At 42.4% G+C, this 19,337-nt stretch overlaps 1 protein-coding gene and 1 long non-coding RNA gene across 2 annotated transcripts; one reads left to right on the top strand and one right to left on the bottom strand.

Moving 5' to 3' along the window:
* Positions 1–2,175: 2,175 nt before the first annotated feature.
* On the top strand, positions 2,176–9,314 carry LOC103983959 (WAT1-related protein At2g37460-like). The gene is made up of 7 exons (XM_065181751.1): positions 2,176–3,956; positions 6,963–7,203; positions 7,274–7,336; positions 7,410–7,728; positions 7,987–8,151; positions 8,839–8,990; positions 9,079–9,314. Exons 1-7 carry the CDS (start codon positions 3,029–3,031, stop codon positions 9,209–9,211), a joined length of 2,001 nt encoding a protein of 666 aa, XP_065037823.1. The 5' UTR covers positions 2,176–3,028; the 3' UTR covers positions 9,212–9,314.
* A 3,948-nt stretch (positions 9,315–13,262) lies between these two features.
* Positions 13,263–15,332, bottom strand: LOC108952800 (uncharacterized). Its single transcript, XR_001977943.2, has 2 exons — positions 14,996–15,332; positions 13,263–14,924 (listed from the first exon to the last, which is right to left on the bottom strand). It is a non-coding gene; the product is annotated as an uncharacterized LOC108952800 (long non-coding RNA).
* Between the last annotated feature and the right edge of the window lie 4,005 nt (positions 15,333–19,337).

Genomic DNA, 19,337 nt, shown 5'->3' with positions numbered 1-19,337 from the left:
TGAAGTCTTTTCTTAGGGTTTAGGGGGAGAGAGAGAGAGAGAGAGAGAGAGAGAGAGGTGGCAGGGCACATACCTGAGCTGACTTCATGTTGTGCACACATCCCCAGAGATGTCCCCAAGTTGTTGGCTGTATTGATCATTGCCTTTCACTTGGAAATAAACTGAAGATATCCACAAGTACTGCTGCACTTCTCTTTCTTGTCCATATACTTCCTTTCTTGCACTGTCCTCCTCCCATGAATTCCTATCATTTCTACCACATGATATTGTTCCAAATCTTCGACAGATTGTTAGATCTCGTGTTTACGCACACAGATCCGATGGATCGATCACCGCAAGACGTACCATTTCATGGCTGGCCGACCGACCGATCGAGCTGCCATGGCCCCTTCCTCCCCTGTTTGATGCTCAAAGGTGGCCGAGAGTTCATGTGTCTTTGTTTTCCAGGTGGGCACTAAGGGTGTACCGACGTATGTACCATGCTTTCCGAAGCTGCCACCCACATTCTTTTGTTGGAACATGGCCATGAACTCCCCCTTACGTCCACCCTTTGGCGATAGCACAGATCTATCTTAATCCATCATACTGTCACAGGAGATGAATTACATGCTGCAAATAGTTTCTTTTAATGCTTGTTTTTTTCCTGAATCGAAATGACGTCTGTCTCCCTTGGTTTCTTGCTATGTTATGCCCAACCCGCAGACATGCCACGCCTTTGTTCTTCTGCCTTTTTATCTCACCCCGTAAGCTGCTCTCTCTGTCCGCCTCCTCGTGGCCTTCGCTTCCTCCGTCCTCTGCTTCCATGGGGTCCGAGGTGGCCGTCGTAGGCGAATTGCCTCAGCTTCCACCGCTGGAGATGACGGCGGTGGATGCTGAGCACGAAGAGTGCGTGACACCAAGGTCGGAGGAGCCCGTCCTCGTCTGCCCGCCGGCCCCGAGAAAGCCGAGGACAGCGAAGAGGACGTCGCCGGAGTCTCCTCCTCCCAGAGAATTCTTCCCCGTACCCCGCGATCTCGCCTCCGTCTTCCTCCCTCTCCCTCCCACGAAGAGAATTCGTGTAGTTTGATCCGAATTGTAATCTTCCGTGATTCCTTCTCTTGTTCTCCTTCGCTTCTCATTTAGATTTGATTTCTTTTTTGTGATCTTTGTGTAAGACGAAGAAAAATTCTCCTCGACATCATGAATGTCAGACGATGTTCTTCTCCCGGTAATCTAGCGATTCAAGACCTGTTCCTCATCTGTGGTTGTTTGTCACCGGCCTCATCGACTCCCATTGTCGCATTTAGAGGAAGAAGGCAGTCCGATTCGTGGGATCTCTGTGAACGAGTCGCTGGCTTCATCGAAAGCATCCGTCTAGGTTAGAACATGGTGATAAGACTTCTCCAGGTTGGAGATCGTGGACAAAGATGGGACGTCAACTTTTCCCTGACCATCATGGCCAACGATGACACACGGAAAGGAAGAGATTCCTGTAGACAAGCCCACATGACCAAAGTGCAACATGATGCAACCTCCATGGATCAGGACAGCTCAAGAATATACCAGTACAGTGAAGTAGAAGTATGCCCTCAATGCTGTGGACAGAATCTATTCCTTCTGCTGCCGAACGAACAAGGGGTGATGTCCGCTAGCTAGATTTCCTTGTCCACTCTTCTCCTCATCTTCCCTGCAATGCTTCTCCTGAAGATTATTATTATTATTATTGTTGTAATCATTATACTGCAACACATCAGTACTGAGAAAAAGCATGAGACGGGAGGGAGTGTCATCACATGGTGGGCGCTCCATAGATATATCTAAAGCTCAGCTTCATGGTTGACAATCATCAAGGTCATCTTTTTAGCTTTCTGTCCCTTCGGCCACGAGCCTCTTTCCAGGTTCCACTACCTCTCGGGTCACCATGCATTCTTCTTAGCGATGGGGAGTGGCCTCGGTGCTGATAGGGTTTCCATGCTACTATACTTCATGGCTTGGCCCAATTAAGATCCAATTAACATGATCCATCAGGCTTTTCGGATGGGCCTAAAGCCTATGTTTACTCGCGTATCTAACGTAATGCATCTTATTTAAATCTTTTGTCGTGGGTGGAAAGATCGGGTATCTAACGTAATGCCTCGTATCTAATCGTTCCAAGTCAAAAGGACACGTTGATGACACTCGAATCGCCTCGTCAATCCTACTTGGAATCCACCGACTCCCACCGCCTCCTTGCTTTCCCTCCGATGCTTCTTTTCCTTTCTCTTGGGGTCAAACATGCGGAGCTGTGCGCAGCGCAGAAGGCGACACCGAGCTTCCTATTCCTTTGAGTTGGATGGATCCAACTGCAGGATTCTCCATCGTGAACGTGATGCACAGCGGCAGATACGCCGCTGCCGCACCAGAGGAGCTCAGACACAGTTGTCATCGCTGCTAAATCATTGTCCTCCTCCCTCCTCGACATTAAGTTTCCTAATCAGTCGCTCCCACAACTTTAATGCCCGCTGCCGTGTGTAACGTACGACACGGTCGGTGGTGGGAGACGCCGGGATTTGCAGCCGAGATGTGTGGGATCGGGTGCCCTGCGGACGCCGACCAAGTGCTTGCTTTAATTCCCACATGCGACCCTGCGCTCCATTAACTCGAATGCCGACGACTGCCCTCCGCTCCGCTCCCTGGCCGTGATTTGCCACGCGACGGCGCTCTCAGGCTCCGTCGTTATCTCACACGTGCGGGAAAAATGCTCGAGTCGGAGGTGATACGACGGGAACGTCCTGATGCTGATGTCTGGTCCATGTAAGCGCCGTTTGGCATGCGACTGCTACTGCTGCTTATTATGTGCATGTCTCTCATAGGAAAAGTCATGCGAGCTGTCAAATTAATGTGAGAATAATAATTGTGGTTCGGAAGCAGTGGGTGGCAGTTCCGTCAATAGATGGTTAGCGGATGGCATAAAATGTAAGCATTAGCTGATATATAGCGATTCCACCACCCGATGCGATACACGCAGGCGAGGGAGGAGGTCTCCTAGGAAGAGTCGCCATCGCCGGAGATGTGCCCGAAGCCGACGAACTCGGGCGCCGCTGGCTCCCCAGCGGACGGAAAGAAGCCCTACGATTGGCGCCAGGAGGTCATCGACAGCGGATCCCTCCGCCGCGTGGACCTCCACACTGGATCCAACGGATGGGCGTCGCCTCCCGGCGATCTCTTCGCCCTCCGCGGCCGCCAGTATTTCTCCCACCGCCAGAAGGCCCCATCTGGAGACTGGCTGCTCAATCCTGCCGGCGTCGATTGGCTCCGCTCCCCCTCGCGCCTCGACAACGTCCTTGGCCGATCGGACAACCGCGTCGCTGCCGCCCTCCGCCGCGCCCGAGCCCTCGGCCGCGCCCAGAAGACTTTCCTGTTCGCCGTCAACCTCCAGGTCCCCGGCGGCCGCGAATGCCACTCCGCTGTCTTCTACTTCGCAGCCGAGGACACGATCCCGCCCGGTTCCCTGTTCTACCGCTTCGTCCATGGCGATGACGAGTTCCGGAACGCCCGGTTCAAGATCGTGAACCGGATCGTGAAGGGCCCGTGGATCGTGAAGACCGCCGTTGGAAACTATGCCGCCTGCCTCCTGGGGAAGGCGCTCACCTGCAACTACCACCGTGGGGAGAACTACCTGGAGATCGACGTCGACATCGAGAGCTCGTCCATCGCCAAGGCGATCCTTCGCCTCGCCCTGGGCTACGTGACGGCGGTGACGATCGACATGGGGTTCCTGGTGGAGGCGCAGGCGGAAGAGGAGTTGCCCGAACGGCTGCTGGGGGCTGTGAGGGTGGCACAGATGGAGATGGGGTCGGCCACCTATGTGGACACCAGAACCAAGGCGGCAGAGTCCACCAGAGGCAGTGGCTTCCGGGGCTTGGCCAAGGTCAATCACCACCACCAGAGCACACATTCAGGCTGCGGCGGCAATGCGAGAAGTCGCGAGGATGAAGGTTAGGGGTTCCACTCTTTGTTCTTTGTTGGAAAGATGCCATCTTTATCTGCTGTGTGAATAAAATCGAGATAATTGTAGCTAATTGCCTTCCATTTTGGGGAAAAAGGATTGGTCGATGAAAAGCAATCGAGGAGGGTATGTCCAGTATAATTTGCATTTGCTACTATGACTGCTTTCTCGTCGATGATGGAAGAGGACAAATCCATGGTTATTTAGTCATTAAATATTTGGATACAACAGTGCTCAATTTTCCTTGTGCATTATCCATCATCTTCTGCTATACATCTCTAGTTGTGTGTTTATTCTGTATGTTCTGTTGTTGATTTGTTTGAACTTTACAGCACAAGAACAAATACCTTGCTTAAGTGTGTGGTTTACTGGCTTTGCAATTCATAATTGCTTTCTTTTTCACCATCTTTGGATGCAGACAGTCTCCTTAGGTTAACACTTTAGAGGATTACAGTAACTGTTGAATTAGCTAGCTTACCTCATAGTGTATGTAGTTCATGTACAAAAGATTAGTTTCTGGATGCTTAAATCTCATATCTGCATGTTGAGAGCAAGACAGCAAAAGCAGAGAAACGAAAACTTCATCATCATTTGGTTAAACAAGAATCATAAATATGCCACAAAAGAAGTTTCTCTCATCTGCTTGTCTTCAACTAGTAGAAACTTGGACACATCCTACAGCCATAGCTCTTTTGCACACTCTTAAATGTTCATTAGAGTGCCTTACAGGATTAAGATTGGGACTGAAGAGGAAAGAATTGGAACCTCACCAAGAACTGGTTAGAGCTCATAGTTATTGATCTTTTTGACCATCTCATTGCAAATTTAAATAGTTTAATTATGTGAAGTACCTTAGCTAGCTGTATATAGCTATCTGTGAGCTGCATGGAAGGTGTATATAATAAACCATAATCATGGGCAAATTATGTCACAGATCTGCCCTGTAATCATGCTCTCATCTGTATGATTACTTACATATATGGTTAGGAGGAAGCTGTATAAATAAATATAGAGAACCTCTTGCACATCATTGGTATCCAAGTGGAACAGATCAGTATTCTACCACCATCATTTGTTTCTCATAAGAGAAGTCTGATATGCCTTTTGTCTTCTTTGTGTGATGGAGGGTTCTTTCATTTGTTACTGGACAAAGATTGTGGACAAGTCAACAGTATATGCCCTCTTTTGATGTTAATCAAAAGCAAAGATCATCTAAAAGAATTTAGTGACTCGGACAGAGAATCTTGTTCCCACCATTAGCTAAGAGATGAAAATTTAGTGACTCATGATGTTTCATCTTCAGAATCATTAGTTCCTTAAAACTAAGGTAACCTGGAGAGTGCCACCACCATCAGCTTAAACAGGAAATACTTGTCTGCAGAAACACATTAAGGAGTGCAAATACATTCCATAACTTTAGAGTTTTATCTCATTTCTAAATTGTTCTGTAATTGCTGAAGGCTCTTGTGCTTGTATATATATATATGTGTGTATACATATGTATCTATTTCCATGAAACCTGAATTTGGCATTATGTCTCTCAAATTATTTGTTTCCATTGAGCAGAAGATGATGTTGGATATTTTGATGATAGATTTGTTCACTAGTAAGAGGTGATGTTGAGATGTCTATTGACAAATTACTTTGTATGAGTATATATATGTCTGTTCAATTTTAAACTAGACTGAGTTGTGTGTGTGTGTGTGTGTGTGTGTGAGAGAGAGAGAGAGAGAGAGAGAGAGAGAGAGAGAGAAAATGTAAGAGTATTTTTATACAATCTACATGTGAAGTTTTGTCCCAAGTTAATTCATAAAATATAAGAAAGAGAATCAAGATTGAATGCCCTGGATCTGACAATTGTACTATACACCTAATTTGTTTTTGTTCTCAAGGAAAATTGAAAATTCTATGCCATCCCCAGATCTTGATTCCCAAAGAAAAGGATGACTTAGGGTTAACTATGTCATGAATTCTGTGCATTAATTGTCTTCTTACTGCAAACAATCAGGAGGGATTAGAAATTTTGGCTAAAGGATTGTTGCTGCACTTTAGTGGCATCTTATCACAGTGTTGCATCAAAATGTGGCATGTGAGCATCTAATTTTGCCACAGCAAAGCTTGTCAAGCACAAGAACATGTTCCTGAGCTCCCCACCTCTTTGCTGGCCACCCATCAAAGGTGCTCCATGGCATGGTATTCGATCTGTATCCTAGTTGTGTGGTCCTCCAGCATGATGAGTTGGTGGTATTGAACTCTGCTCACAGCACCCATATGCTGCTGCTGCTGTTCCTGAAGGCTCTTAAAGATGTCATTGATTGATTGCTTCACAGCTAATACATATTCACATCCTTCTCTCTCATCTGAAACAGTTCAACCTATCATAATATGAACTCACCATTGGACTGAACCTTATGTGCACTATAAATATTTGGTGATTTTAGTTCCATCTGGAGAGAAAATGTGAATTAATTGTGTAACTATTAACTCAAATAGCTTAAGTATTTTGTATTGTTGATGCTGCATAAGGCCAATGGTACAATTATCATCATATCAAGTGGGATGATGATATTAAATTTGATGTATTAGAATCAAACCAATTACACAAGTAATTGGAGACAATTTAATAGTAGAGAGTGGAGACGATAATTTTAAATCAGATCGAAGTGCATCGATTTCATCCGATTAGATTCCATCGACTTTGGAAGATGAACTGAACATGTCAGAAAATATTTTTTTTTATAGTCGATCAAAATTAAAGTACTATATTATGCAAATTTAATTAATGCATGTGATAATTATTACATGTTTCTTTATGCATTTCTGGTTGAAGCAGGATGATAAAATAATTAAATAATAATAATAATAATAATAATAATAGTAGTTATTGTTGTAATAATAATAATAATAATAATAATAATAATAATAATAGTAGTAGTAGTAGTAGAGTAGTAGTAGTAGTAGTGGTAATAATAATAGAAAAGATGCGGCTCGACAGAAACGCGCCGAAGGGCGAGAAGAAGAGTTGTCGGAGCAGCCGTGGTGGAGCTCCGCCAAAAGATGGAGGCGGCGGCGCCCTACCTCGTGATGACCATGACTCAAGTCTGCCTTGCCGGCTTCTTGGTTATCCTGCGGTCCGTCCTCGCCCCCTCCGCGGGCGTCAGCGCCACCGTCCTCGTCGCCTACCAGCAGCTCCTCTCCGCTCTCGTCCTCTCCCTCCTCGCCCTCCTCTTCGACCGGTGCGGTACTTACCTTCCTCTATTTCCCTCAAACGCTTCTCCTCCTCGAATCGATTCACATCTATTGCAGACGCCAAGGACCGAAGCCGACCCCCAAAATCCTTGCTTGGTCCGCCGTGATCGGTCTCCTACAGTTGAGTAATCGACCAATGTCCTCCTTTCAATTGTAACTTGGGTGATCGATTCACCAAGTGTTGGGGCTGAAGGATTCCGCTCGGGGAGCTGATGTTCACCACGAGCCTGCGCTACGTGACGGCGACGTTCCAGAGCGTGGCCATGAACACCATCCCCGTGGTGGTGTTCGTGCTCGCAGCCGCCACCGGCAGGGAGCGGTTCCGGTTCTGCAGCTTGGGTGGGCAGTGGAAGCTCTGGGGGACCCTCGCTTCCGCCACCGGCGCCACCATCGTGGTGCTCCTGTCAGACCGGGACTCGGCCGGGTTGACGGCCGGCGATGGCGGCCGGTTGGTTGGGATCGTCATGGTCGGCGTCGCTGTTCTTGCCGAGGCTACCGCGAACCTTTTGGTGGTGGGTATACCCTTCGTTGATTGAGACAATTATGCTATGAATTCGGTAGGCGTTGTCTTCCATTCTAATCAATTTCAATCATAGAACATGCAATTGATTCTCATTCTCTACTGGAAATTATTTAGGGCTTGGAAGTTCCATGTCTTCACATAATTGAAGAAAGCATTATATGGGGTTCTATCTGTGCCCAAAAGACTGGTCTTCTTAAGTGAAGTAGTTCTTGGTAGAATGCTGTGACTCTGCTTTTTCTATCTGCAGGAAAGGGTGGCTCTGCAGTATCATGCGGATCTTAAGCTGTCTGCTATGATCACTGTGTTTGGGACTCTCCAGGTTGCAGTAGTTGCAGGCACCATGGAGAGGGACCTTTCAGCCTGGAGGATTAAGTGGAGTGGAAGCTTGGAGCTCCTTGCCATCCTTTATGGGGTTAGTTCACTATCTACTCTTAATCACTGCATTACTTGGATATAAATTGACTCTCTTGAAGACATTTCTTTTCTTATGATATTTGATCTTTTCCTGAATATTCAAACATTATCTGATGGTAGAAAAAGGTAAAGTTAAGATTGATGTACCAAAGAAAGTGAAATTAATTGCTGTTATCAAGCTTTTCAATTTGCATATCTTTCTTTCATGATATTCCTTAATGTGAAGGATTTGCATTGATTTTATTTTTCTAGTTGTCAATCAGCTAAACTAATATCACTTAATTGTAGTTTTAGATGAAGAAGAACTCCAAAAATATTACTCTAGCTTTGTATATGAGGATTGCCATAAGAATTTGGTTATTCATATTTATGATGTCATTGACAAATAATAGACCTTGACAGAACTACAGTGGCTAATTCATGAACACATGATTCAATCTTAAGAAGACAGAATGCATTCAAGTAATGTCTCATGAACTACCCGGGAAAACACTGATATGCATCAATATATCATACGTCAATACACTGACATTGATGTGATCACCGAAATGAGTCAGATATCCAAAACGACAATCTTTCCCATGAACAATGCAGTAGAGCATGAAGAAAAACCCTTCCATAGTGCCATGTTATAAGATATCTCTACAAGTCATTCACATCTAATACACAACATTTTGTGTTCCAGGGAATCCTCGTAAATGGTGTGTCATATTTTGCGCGGAATTGGTGCATACACAAGAAAGGCCCCGTTTTCGGGTCTGCATTCTCTCCGCTGCTCGTCGTCTTCTCATTCCTCCTCCAAATAATCTTGATTGGGGTTACGGAAGAGCTTGCAAGGTGAGAGTTCCAAACAATTACTGTCTTGCTAAATACTATGCTTTCAGCATCGTATCGTCGCCCACTAAACAGCTTAAAACTCTTCCAGCATTGTTGGCTCGGTGCTTGTCATACTGGGTTTATATCTTCTTCTGTGGGCAAAAGCTAAAGATGACATGGTTGAACAGAGTCATCCTGTCCAAGCTTCCACTGCAGAACCATTGCTACCGACAGAGTCTTAGTAGCAGCGGACACATAGTATGCCAAAATTTAATCTTCTCCTTGATTTCGAAGCTTGTTGGATAAAATTGGATATTTTTATATATGATTCTCTTTATTTTGAAAGACTACCAAACATTTTTTTTTTTGAAAAAAAATATTTAAACTCATCCCAGATCATAGATATATGGAAATGCAATTATCTGCTTCCATGGAGGAACAAAAGATTATGCACCTCCTATTGTTGTCTTGGTGCCGTTGACTGGAGAGTCAACATAGCCTGGTTCGGTCCCGAGGGCACAAATTTGTCTTGGGGGCCCGTGCCGAGGTGAGAGTGGCAGCTCGAGCAAGCAATCTAGGGGAGCGGCTTATCTATTGAAGGATGCTCGAGGTCATCTCGAGGTGCACCTTGGCCTTGTCTGGAAGCATATAACGTCGCTCCAAGGTGCTCCTTAGATGTGCTTGGGTCTTGCACAAGCGGTCGACGTTGGGGGGATGTCTGGACCCGACCTCGCCAATGCTCAAGTCAATAGAGTAGGTGGAGGGGGTTTAATAGAGCTCATAAAAGTTTAGATAAAACCCACTTCCCCTTATTCGGCCTGGGGGCTTTAGGTTTTTTACTTGAGTGGTTGACGACGTGAGGCCAACGATAGGTTAGGGTATCTCGTACCCTACTAGAGGATCATTGATGACGACATCAGGGTAGGACGACCGTGATGATATGCTTTGCCAGGGCTCTTGGCCTGTGCAGGACAAGGGATGACCCCTTGCGTTGTTTGTTCGGAAGGTAAAGGAAGTTGTGCCATGCCGCTTGGCTTCAATGCAGGCGCGTTGGCCTTTTCTTTGAAGATGCTTGCAGGCGAAGGTGAGGAGTAGGCCTTGTTGACCTTTTTTCGGGGGTCGAGACAGGCAAGGGTCGACGAGTTGTTTCCCTGCTGGCGATTGCAAAGGATTGGTGTGAGTTTGCCCATGCTTTTGCTTAGGTGGCTTTCTCAGCCTAGGTGGCGGGGTGAGTTGGCAACGTTGTCAAATTTTCCTATCATTCGTCCCCCCCTCCCTCCCCCCTAGAAGGTGTGCTTCGCTTCGGGACTCTCGTAGGGGTTTTGAGGCACGCCATTTGGCTGCATGGTTCCGCTTCGTTCGGGTGTGACAAGTTGTGGGTGTTGCCCCATTGTGACTTTATGCTTCTCGTAATAGTTCCCTAGTGTTGGTATTGAGTTTGTTCATCGTAGCGGGTTTTGTCATTGACTGTCGTAGCAGGTGTAAGTCCTAGCATGACGAGCCTTATTTATCCGTCGTGGTAGGTCTTGCCTCGATCGTCATAGTGGGAGTATGGATCTGTCGTGGTAGGTCTTGCCTCGACCTCCATAGTGGGAGTATGGGTTTGTCGTGATGGGTTTTACCTCGATCGCCGTAGTATGAGTCAACCGTGGTGGGTCTTGCCTCTACCATTGTAGCGAAAGTATAGGTCTGTTGTGGTAGGTCTTGTCTCGACCATCATAGCAAGAGTCTGGTCCGTCGTGGCAGATTTGCTTTGGTAGGTCTTTTCTTTTTCTTCGTTTTTCTCTTATCTCTCCCTTTCACTTCAGGAGAATTTCTTCTCTATTTGTTTTTACCTCCCCATTCCGCTTTAAGAGATTGTTTCTTCTTCATTTACCTCCCCTTCCACTTTAGGAGGCAAGCAACAAGCTCTTCGTTTGTTGCTCCTAGGAGAAGGCACCGGCTTGGGACTCCATTGGGGCGGGCCTTGGCTCGATCGTCGTAGCGAAAGTATTGATCCGTCGTAACAGCAGCTTCCACCATAGCAAGAGTATTGATTCGTTGTAGCGAGTTTTGACTCGACTATCGTAGCGAGAGTATTGATATGCCGTAACGGCTTCTACCATAATGGGTCTTGGCCCGATCATTGAGGAGTTGACAATGCCATCATTTTCCCTATCATATTCGATTGAGGTACTAAAGCTCATACAACATTAGTAAGATTGTGAACATGATCAGTAACATATAAAAGATGTATATCATCATTGGATATTTTGAGTGAAAGTACTAGTGAGTTCATATAAGAATTTAATCATATTGAGGTATAATCGTATTTGTTTAAGAAAAAAAAAAGTAAACTACTCTATGACTTATATTTGTTTAAGAGAATCCAACAAGTTATCAATCTTTCAATTGATAAAAAAAATTATTCAAAAAACATAAAAATATTACAGCAGATAATGGAAAGAGAAGAGGAAATAATAATGATAAGAAAGGAGAGATTCAAAGAAGTGCCACAAATATGAATATAAGATGATAAGAAATAAATTAATAGATATGACAACATTATGATATTCTAGAGAGAAGACTTTCATGAACTGACTAATCTCTTACTCAGAAATTATGATCATGAAAATAAAACTAAAGAACAAAAGCTAAAAAAACTCTGTAAGATCAATGTTAACGAGTTTCTTATTAAGATAATAAAAAATTAAAGAGAAAATATTGAAAATGATGCTCGATGAAAGAATAAAACTAAAGAACAAAAGCTAAAAACCTTCAAGTCGATTTAATAATGCTCGATGAAAGAATAAAATAACGATATCTGCTATTATTCTTTTTTTATTCAAAAGACAAAACATTGAAAATGATAAAGACGATATAATTCTAAAAGTGACCAAAATCATCGAAGATAAAATTTTATTTTTTTCAAATAAAACTTTTTACATTCAAGAATTTCGATGACAATGAGATTAATTTCAATAACTAAAACACTTCGATCAATTCGAAAGTGTGAGTAAGAGATGAAAATTAATAACTAGTTTAATACATGAATTTCAAGAGAAAACAAAATAAAATAACATTTACTATAAGAGAACAAATAAAACTAAATATCACAATTCTCTTATTTAAAAAAATATCTAAGAAATATACAAAAATCAATAAAAATATAAGGAGATTTCGTTTCGATAGTAACTTGAGTAGATAAAAATCGAAAACTAACAGTAGTGTAAATAATAATTTCAAAAAAGTAAAAATTCACACATTCAAAGAACACACGAATTTAAAATGATTCGATCAAAATAACTTATATCCACTTAGAAACCTTCTTTGAAAAAGCTCCCAACTTTCACTAGCAAATCACTTTCAATAGAAAAGATAAATAGTCCTCTTACAACATTTTATAAATGGTTCACACTCTTACAAATTTTCAAAGAGAAAAAGGGAGATGAACACTAAGCTATTGAAAACAAAAACTTGCTAAAGACGCTAAGACTCAATTATCCCAATTATTGAGGTGAACACTCAATTATCCCAAGACCAATATCAAGTTACTAACAAGTTAAAACAATATTAGGAAATCAAAATTCCACTACTCATTAACAATAAAAAAATACATAAAAATCAAAAGATACATTTCAATTAAAAAAATAAAAATTCAATAAAAATCAAAAATAAAAAATTTCGACAAAGACATAAAAAATAAATTTAAAAAATATCATAAAACAAATCTTTACAAAAAATATTTAATGTAATACTTATTTATATCCATATACACCTTTGATGAAAGAATAAAAGATCATACAACATTAACAAAAATATTAACGAAAGTGTAACCATCAACATTGATACAAAGATTTTCGAACGATCTAAGAGAAGGATAAAAGATTGGAAAGCATTGAGAGACTTCTAAATCATCTTTTAAAGAGCAAATTTTCTCCTAGTAGATTGATAATAAATTTCCAAAATCAATATATATATATATATATATATATATATATCTTAAATTTTGCTTTTGATTCTTTTAGAGATATGATTTGACATTGCAATTTAATCTTATTTTATAAAATTTAACAAGGACGAATTTTTCAAAAAAACTACTTTTGGTTTTTCCGATGAGATAAAATTTTCATAGTTCTGAATGGATGGTCTCTTTGTTATATTCTTTATAATATCTTTTATTTGGATCGATGCACAGAGTGACTACAAATATTCTTCTAGTCTGCTTCATAAAATAACCAATAAAAAGAAAGAAGAGAACCTCCGACAAAATAATAATAATAATAATAAGGAACTTTTTCCTGGATTCGTCCATTAAGAAAAATCTAGTATCATTCATTCAAAATTCAAAACAATCGAATCTCGTGATCCGGATCAATCAAGAAAAAGATCCAAAATGAGAAGTGTTTATAGATGTCCGGAATTCCTAATCCTTTCAGTCTCTTCACATTCTAAATTGACAGAGGAAGAGAAATCCAAGGAGAAGTGTTTATAGATGTCTGGAATTCCAAATCCTTGCAGTCTCTTCACATTCTAAACTGACAGAGGAAGAGAAAGCCAAGGAGATCATCTAATCAACCGAGAAGAAGGTGTTACTGTGCCATCACCAGCAGCGAAAACAAGTTCATCGAAAAGCAAAAACCACCACGCCACCGTAAATCGTTTCCCGAAACAGAAACACACACACACACCCACAAAAGAACGAAACAGAAACAATGGGGGTTCGTTTGCTGCTCATGTAACCGCTCAGGAACAAATTCCCGTCCCACGAAACGTTTTCCCATCGGAAAACGCTGTCGATTTGGTTCTTGCTTTATTATCATCGCAACACAACATCGTCCCCAACTCAAGCAAAAACGGAAAATAAATGATCGAAAACAAATAAGAAGAACTAAGAGATCGACAAAGATCAGCGGAGATTGAAGTGCCGGCAGAGAAGAGAGACCCTTACGATGAGCGAACCTTTGTTTTCTGTCGTCTCAAAGCAGATGGAGCGAAACAAAAGGAAGCTGAAACAAGAACGAGACCGTGAAGGCGGCAGGAGAAATGATGTATTCGGAACCCTAAAGGACGCGAGGGTATATATAGGATTGTTGGGGGGCATCAAGTGCAATGCATCGTTTATTTACAATTCTACCCCAAGTCGATTTCAATACGACTCTTGCCATTGCGTGGTACTTCGATGGGCAATTATGGAAATAGGAAAATCCATTACGATTCGTCAGATGCGATCCAAAGAGGGCTTTTGTTTTTGGACTAAAATATCATTCAAATAATTTTATATTATAATATATATATATATATATCATATTTTTATTTAAAGGTATATATTAAAGTTTGAATGAAGATTTGAGGCTAATCTAATAAGGTTTCTTTTCTTATCTTTCTCATCATGTTCTTTGGTGGATATGGAAATTTCTCTCTCTATATTTTCGTCACCAATTTCATGTGAACAAGTCAGGTTATTCATGATTCCATTCAGCACCATTTCTCCCCTTCGATTCTTCTTGTGCCGATTACTGTTGTGTATAATCTCCAACACGCATTTTAAGTTTGGTTGGTTTCTCTGCCTTAAATGGTCTCAGAAATGGTTTCTCGTGTGTGCGCGCTTAAGTTGTTTGGTTAAATGCTTCTGAGACTGTGCTGCGTGCTGGAATCCTACTGGATGACATCTATATTTGCACTTGTGATCTTACTGATAGCATGGTCGAGGGATCTTCTTTGGACCTGAAGATTCCTCCGTGTTGCAACATATTCCAACAGTGAAGCACATACTATTTCATATTTGTGTGATGAACAAAACATGTTTATGTAAGGCTCGTGAGCAAGCTATGGTTTAGGATGCTTGGGTAATGGAGAAGGATGGGTTGTCACTCCACGATAATCCGCATTGTAAACCATACCTTCCTCTTCATCTTTGTGCCGAACGCCTATCGGATCGATCTCGATCTCAGGTTTCTCTTTCCCTTGAGTTATCTACATCAAATGCAAGCAGAAAAAAATGATCTTTCTTCTTTGCAGGACCATAAGAAGATCTGTTAACTGACCTCAGTGTTTCTTGCTGAGAAGACGAGCTCCTTCCCTATCAGCCTGCGGAGATTTTGGCCTTCTACTGCTGAGGACTGGGAGGGAGAGGTACAAGTAGATAGATTGTAAGAAACAAGGAGTGTAAGTATTAGAAGACATGGGATCATCAAACCGACAAGTTTCTTCATGTTGGTGGCTCAAGGAAACTTGAAGGAATGATCTCTTGGGAGCTGGGCAATGTTATATATACATGGAGGAAGGAGAAGAGAGATTTGAATAATTGGAGCAGCTGGAGGAGAACATGGTGGTGGTCATGCTTAGATCTTTATGTATCTATGAGGGGTGGCAGCAGAAGGCCACCAAACTGACCTCCATGGCTATTGTCTCTACCACCTTTGTTCTCTCCACTTAATTTTTTCTGAGGCAAGGCAACAAAATCCCTTAAAGCATCAGATTCTGAGAGCCATACATGCCTCAGCCATACCTATGAACCCAACAAAACAGATCAAAAGATATCCTTTCTGCTCAGTTCACTGTCCATCTGAATTATGGAGGTCCAAAACACAGACATGTCTCCATTGGTTCCTTGGTGTGGTTGGTGATGTGTCTATGTTTGTAATGTAAAGCTGATACATATCCCTGTTTAACTATTTGACAGGTGCTCTGAGAAGATGTGGATGCAGCAGACAAAAGCAGATCACAGAGGCTGCCCTCATCCATGCCTGTCTTTTGCCATTCACAGAGGAGCTGTGACATCGAAAGTGTTTGCCAATGGTCCAAACCTATCACCAGGATTTTGGTATGCCTACAATAATATAGGTCAGTTGCTAATATGCATCATATACAATTAATTGAATCCACAGACCAACATGCAGGTCCATCACAATATGATGGTGAAATCATTGTCATCTTCTCCATCCAGACCTGAGTCATGTAGTAACTGTAGCATGTCATGTCATGAGTACACAGCAGCTGCTCACATCATATTATGGATTTCAAGACCTCCCTCTCTCTTTCTTTCTCCGAGTTGTCTGCAACAATTAATTAAGTTGGGACATGGCAAGATCTTCTCATTAGCTCACACCTACAAGTCCATGTTCTTGAGCCAACATGGTGGGACTTCAGTGGCTTGGTCTAAAGCTGATGTGGTAAACCAATTCTATACAAGTCAGCTAAACAAATTCTCAGTACTTTTGTCCATTTCATATCCTTCTTTAGATGTGGTTTGACAAAATGCAGTGTGCTGTATGTGTTGATGCTTCCTGCAACAGGAGTGAGCTTAGTCTCCTCACTCATGGAAAAAAGACAACAAGGAAATGAAATGTAAAAGAAGAAGATGCAACATCATATTATTACTGAATGAGAAGTCAACCTGAGGGATGAAATTGCATGCTCTGATCATTTTGATCCTTCTTTGCTTTTGAGCATAAATATATTTATTTGTCACTCCAAATTCCTCGTAAAATAAGTATGCATTTATGTATCTTACAACAACTGCATGTAAAATAAGAAATATTAGACAGAGTTGACTACACAACTTGTCAATTATCTATCTTAAACCCACTCTACAGTTTGATTAGGTCAGAAAACACGAAGAAAGAGGAAACCAAACACTCGAGGAAGGAGGAAATAGCAGAAGAGCAGCTGCACTTGTTCTTCTTCCTTCTCTTTCTGTCCGATCGACCACGCTTTGATGCTTCTTCCTTCATCTGTTGTGTAAGGAGTTCGGGCCAGTAGGCACGGCGCGCTTGTCGTCGCCAACTCGGCTGTCGTTCTGCTTGGCTCGACCAACACAGCCACAGAGATCAATCTTCTTCGACCGACACCTGTGGAGGCCAACGTTGGCAACCCGGACAGCCGACTCGCCCGCCGGTCTCTTCCCAGCTTCCGCTCCATGACCGGGCTTCCTCTCGACATCTCCAGCGAACCCATGCGAACAGATCCCATCGGCGACTAGAATTAAGCAGGTGGCCAGAGCAGTCAAAGCCCATCTCTTCTTCATGTCCTCTGGGATATGCCTGCACCTAATGCTGCTTTACTACGCCCACAGAGTGGTAGAAGCAAGCGAGGAGAGGCGAGAGAGGAAGCCAACAAGAGCCAAAGAGTGACTCCACCAAACCGCATTAATGTATCTTCAATTCACTTGCAGGCGTAGAACTAAAGAGAAAAAGAAGGCAGCCCATATCTGAAGAAAAAACAACACGCATGTTCTCGATTCTTGCAGATTGTGAATGTGGAAAGAGGGAAGAAGGCTTCATTCCATTGCCATTCAATTCCTTCCGTCACATTAGCTCTCTCTATCATGCGCTGTCTTGAGAAGCTTCGGAGTAGTAATTACCACCAACACGGATCGTGAACAAGAGGCGGAGAGAGAGAGAGAGAGAGAGACCGTATAAGGCGTGTGGAGACGACTTCTCCATTAAACCTGCGGGGGTCACAGTATTCTTCCTGCTACTGTTGCTTCTCTTCGGTGGAGTGTACTGCTTGCAGAAAACAACTGCACTTCCGACGACCACTACTCCTTCCTCTCTACGAGTTGTCGATCATGTAATAGTAATTCTGCACTCATCACATTTAGTCTGTGGGCTGGTGGAGTCCCAACTCTAGGAAGTGCATTTGGTGATAGAAGATGGAAAGTATGCATCAGCCTTGGGATTGTCATTCCAGAGAAGGAAGTGGAGTCTCATGAGTTGGTGCTTTGGAGGGAGAATGTTGGAGTCTTATTGGTGTGCCATCAAACCATGAAGCTGGAAAGTGTGGTGATCCAATTGTGACCAATTGGACTTCCTCAGTGTTCATCTAAGCAGCTTAGATGACATCCTGTTTCAGGTTCCCAGGGAACTACTCAAGCACAAACAAATCCATTTCATCAGTTCTAAGCATTTTAATCAGCCAGTATCAACCAGTCTGAATTAGTACTACTAACTAATATGGGAATATATAGCTTGATATCCACACAATACTATTTTGCTTAATAGTACAGACAAATTTTCTTTTACAGATAAAAAGTGATTTGTGATATAGACTCCAATGAGCAGAGCTGCTGCTGCAATGTTAGAATACAGATAACAGAGATCAAATGGTCAGAGCAGTGAGAGAATGATCATAAGAATGAACTTAGCAGCTTCAAGTGAGCTCAGATTCTCAGTTTTCCTCTTTGCAAGAAGTCATATTAACTGATCACAGGAGGCAATTGCTAACATGGAAATCTGTTCTCTTATTTGATTGACTAAACAAATGATGTGGTGTTCAGTGATAAGATTGAAGAATTCCTACTCCAATCTCTTTCCTTGGAAATGTATTTCTATTGCACATAAACAAAAGCTCCAACTATCCATAATCCTACTCATTCTGACATGACTTCAAATTACATTCAGATACATGGACATGAAGAAGATCCTAGCCTTCTATGATCCCTGCTGTATAATTGTGAGCAGGGATAAGTGCTTTGTGCATTCAGTTACACACAAACTCCTCTATCATTGAACTCTTCTAACAAAATGAAAATTTCTTCCACCATTATCTATAGATGAGGTTTGTGGTAATTGAGTGTTTTATCTTTCCTTAAGCACTGTGTTTTATCTCTCTTCTTCTTCTTTTTCTTCCTCCTGCTTCCTGCTTTCTTCCATTGCTACATTAAGCTTTCTCACATCTCATGCTGTTATTGTAAAGAGATCTCAATATATTGATCAAAAAATTGCATTATGTGTATAAAAAGGCATCAGCCATTTATATCAGTATCTCCAGAAAACATGGGATAAGAAAAGGAGATATTGTAGAGCAGTAAGGGGGACCAGAATAAGAGCCAAGGAAGGATGTGACAGGGGCACTTCACATCACACCATTTGCCTATGTATGATTCCTTCTAATATGCTTATTATATTGTCTTCTAGCTTTTATATCTATTGTGTCAAATCAGATTCATGGAAGGTGGGTGGGAATTGATGTGCCTTCACATGAATCTTCATCCTAAGCTTCTCCACATGCCCTCTCACACCTCAATCCCAATCCCTTCAACCACCTCATGTTCATCTTCATCCCCACCCTCGAAGACTCCCTCCTAACTTTCACCTCTTCCATGACAATCGACCAACATTTGATCATCGAGTGAAGTGATGAACTGTAATTGTGGAGAATGAAGACTCACATGAACTGATCTCTCTGTACTGATTGCTCTGATTTGAATCAAGGTTGCTGACATGCCATGATTCATGGCAAGTGATAGGTCTGACTCTATCGAATCTCTCTCACATGTGGCATCAAGGCTGTACACTTGAAGCTGTGAGAGCCACGAAAACTAGAGCAGCAGTCAAGACACATGGCATACTATACTGGCGCACAATGATCCAAGAACCAGATGTG

This window comes from Musa acuminata, chromosome BXJ1-5 (genome assembly GCF_036884655.1).
Source record: "Musa acuminata AAA Group cultivar baxijiao chromosome BXJ1-5, Cavendish_Baxijiao_AAA, whole genome shotgun sequence".
Taxonomy (NCBI): Eukaryota; Viridiplantae; Streptophyta; class Magnoliopsida; order Zingiberales; family Musaceae; genus Musa; species Musa acuminata.
This window is presented reverse-complemented; position numbering and strand designations above follow the sequence as displayed.

Coding starts and splice junctions, on each gene's coding strand:
- LOC103983959 (XM_065181751.1), top strand. CDS start 3,029: ATGTGCCCGAAGCCGACGAACTCGGGCGCCGCTGGCTCCCCAGCGGAC. Junction 7,337..7,409: donor GCCGTGATCGGTCTCCTACA/GTTGAGTAATCG, acceptor TTGGGGCTGAAG/GATTCCGCTCGGGGAGCTGA. Junction 8,152..8,838: donor TCCTTGCCATCCTTTATGGG/GTTAGTTCACTA, acceptor TTTGTGTTCCAG/GGAATCCTCGTAAATGGTGT.